The sequence below is a fragment of the Nothobranchius furzeri genome, chromosome 8, assembly GCF_043380555.1.
Source record: "Nothobranchius furzeri strain GRZ-AD chromosome 8, NfurGRZ-RIMD1, whole genome shotgun sequence".
NCBI classification, from domain to species: domain Eukaryota; kingdom Metazoa; phylum Chordata; class Actinopteri; order Cyprinodontiformes; family Nothobranchiidae; genus Nothobranchius; species Nothobranchius furzeri.
Window position 1 is genome coordinate 72267904 of NC_091748.1, and position 2929 is coordinate 72270832.

General features: G+C 43.0%; 1 protein-coding gene across 2 annotated transcripts in view; it reads right to left on the reverse strand.

Moving 5' to 3' along the window:
* Positions 1-2497, reverse strand: part of zmat3 (zinc finger, matrin-type 3) — a 14909-nt gene extending 12412 nt beyond the window's left edge. For both annotated transcript variants that reach the window (XM_070554295.1, XM_015971085.3), the window contains exon 1: positions 2342-2497. In XM_070554295.1, coding sequence (XP_070410396.1) covers positions 2342-2459 — 118 coding nt within the window. In that variant the 5' untranslated portion in view covers positions 2460-2497. The remainder of the gene's footprint in view (positions 1-2341) is intronic.
* Between the last annotated feature and the right edge of the window lie 432 nt (positions 2498-2929).

Below are 2929 nucleotides of genomic sequence, written 5' to 3' on the forward strand. Positions count from 1 at the left end.
AAATTGCAGATTTAACATCAAAGACAGGAAAAAGATGGGAGAAAACAAGCTTTTGATGTCACAATAAGCATGGAACTATACAAGGAATGCTTTAAACATTTTAAATAAAACCACAAAACAATATCAGTTTATCTTCTTTTTTTTTGGTCTTTTCTTTGAAAGCACAACACAAACAAGCTGCATGTGTTTGCACATTTGGCTTGAACTGTAAATCCACATTCATGCAGCCCGCACATTGATTTTTGTTTGCTCTCCTTCTTTTGTTCTTGAAGTATTCATCCTTTTCAATGGGAAATTAGACTTCCTGTTTTAATCGCAGCATGTGCTTCAGCAGCGATTAGTCGATGAAGAAGCGACACAAATACCAAGAGTGTCTGCAGCTTTGATTTTGGCCTCTTTCAATTCCCAGTGGGTTTGCTAGAGCTGCAAACGTCAACGCTAGCCTTTTCTTCACCTCACAGGCCACCGTACGTCCTATTGAAAAAAACTATTCCACAGTTCACATCCGCAGAAACAACATTTCAAGTTTTGAGAGAGCTACATAATATTACCCGTCTCCTACGCGTCTTTGGGGGGCAGATCTGTGGTCCCTCACACTCTCTATTGGACGCTCCTATAGATAAACCTTACATAAACAAGCGCGTGTACACACACAGGTGCTCACATGGTGCTCTCATAAGTATGGGCTTGGGCACGTTCAACACATGTCTTAAGACTATGGTGGGCACTCAATGCACTGTGGTATATTATCGTGTGACTGTTTAGTTAAACAATGATTGATTATATATTTCTTCATCAAGTTGACGCAGTGATAGCTTGATTTTGTTATATTGGTGTTGTGTCCCATTTTTTTGTTATGTTTTGCTTTTTTCTCGTCTCATTTTGCAGGTCTAGAAGCAGACTCTTGTTCATTATTGTTTATTTTTGTTGAACCCCCCCCCCCCACCTAACCCCCTCTCTCCCCACCTTTTCTCTTTTCCTTTCTCTTTCACCTCTGTCTCCGTGTCTGGTCGAAATTACAAAGCATTCAAAAACAATAACAATAAAGTTTTAAATATCAGGTGCGACATTAAAAGCAGATGCTCTGATGCTCCACCTGAGAGTAAAACTGTAAGGCTTGTTACCAGCATTCAGACATCAATTCTGCTTGCTTCACAGCCAGACAGGACACGTTAAAAAAAAAAAAAAAAAAAAAATATTACCCGTCAAATCTGGAACAACAGCTTTGGAAAAGCAAACCTGACATTTTTGTTGGCAGGTATCCATTAATCACTGGTCAGATTTCAGACTCAACGTTTAGCAGCTTACCCATAAACAAACCCCTCCTGTCTTCAAGCTTTTAATTTCATAATCCCCACTGAGAATCTTTAAATAGGCCAAGTGTTGGTTTTCTCCTGAGTTTCTCCTGCTGTACAGTGACGTGTCACATCAATTATGGAGCAATAGGAAGCACATGCTGACTGCACTAATTCCATTTGCCTCGCCGGCCACTGGACAAGCAGAGTTCATGGCAGTATCCAAATCCCTCTCACTGTACTTTGTATTTCCACCGCTGTACTAAGTGAATCCGATATAGCTCCTACTTTACGCATAAAAGCCTCATTCTGATTAGTTCGCATTTGTTAACTTCTACAGAAATAATATGGATTAATCCCCATGAAAATAGCTTTACTATATTAAGAGATTATAAGTTTTGAAGACAAGAATATGCATTTTTTATGCTTTTAGTGATTTTATTTTACATATTGAAATTAAAAATAACCTAACCTTTAGTTTATAACACGAGTTTTTAATTCAAAGGTCACATTTGACAACTGAATCAGGTGTCTTCTTATGGCCAAATGGGTCAAATTTAAATTTAAATGGAAAGGTGGCTGGATTTCTCTCTCTCTACATGTCTATCATGATCAGGATGTTGCAGCCTGACACATCTGGCCTGGAAAAGTCCACAGGAACGCGTTTTGACAGCGACTACGCATGCATGAAGAAAAACTTTAATTGCCACATGCCAGCTACGCAGAATGGGGAGGTATGGTCGGTTTTTGCTGCAGACTTCACACCTGAAGTATCCCTGAAGCACAGACCTTTTTTTTTTTTTTTTTTGCTTCTGCAGTGCCAAGGATCGCCAGCCGCAGATTTGCGTCGCAGCATGATGCTCTGTGCTGAACAGAATGGTGGCTGGTTCACCCCAAACCTGACATGACAGCAGCTCCAGGGCAACCCCAAAGGGCACCCACCTCTCACCGAACCGTCTGCAATCAGCTCCCCTTAGATTCTCCCAGTCCATCCATGCACAAAAGCGCACCGGACTGCAGTCAAAAAGGTGGAAGACTCTTCTTACCTGGCAGGCGCGCAAGATAATGGCTGCTGTCACCGTAGCTGACAGGAGGCGACGTGTAGTTTCTGTAGTATTCTGCGCTCTGATAAAACGCTGTTGCATCCCTCAGCTGCAGCGCCATCACCGCCGGAACATCCCTCTGCCAACTTCTCCTCTCCAAGAGAGAAAAAAACCCGGGTTGTCAGGATGGATGACAGTGCCTACCGACGCGCAGACACTGCGCCTCTCAGCGGAGGGGGGATCTCCAAGAGGAAGCGGATCCAGAAGGGGCCAGGCCGCTAAAAACGGACGCCTTCGACCACCAAAACGTGGCTTTACTAATTCTTCGGGATTAAAACATTTTATTTGTGAAAACTGATTCCCCCCCATCTCCTTAATGCTGCACAGATCCCAGAGCGTCCCTCCCCTTCTTGGTACAGTCCATTTCCGATGCCACTGCTGCTCCTTTGCATGGGTGGCAATAATGACACATTGTGTAAATACGTTACACCTCTGTGGTTCAGTCCCATCAACCCAAGCTGGAGGCTCAGGAGCCCGAGTACCAGAATAAAGCCGTAAGAATTACAAGCCAGTTTAATGACTTTTCAACTG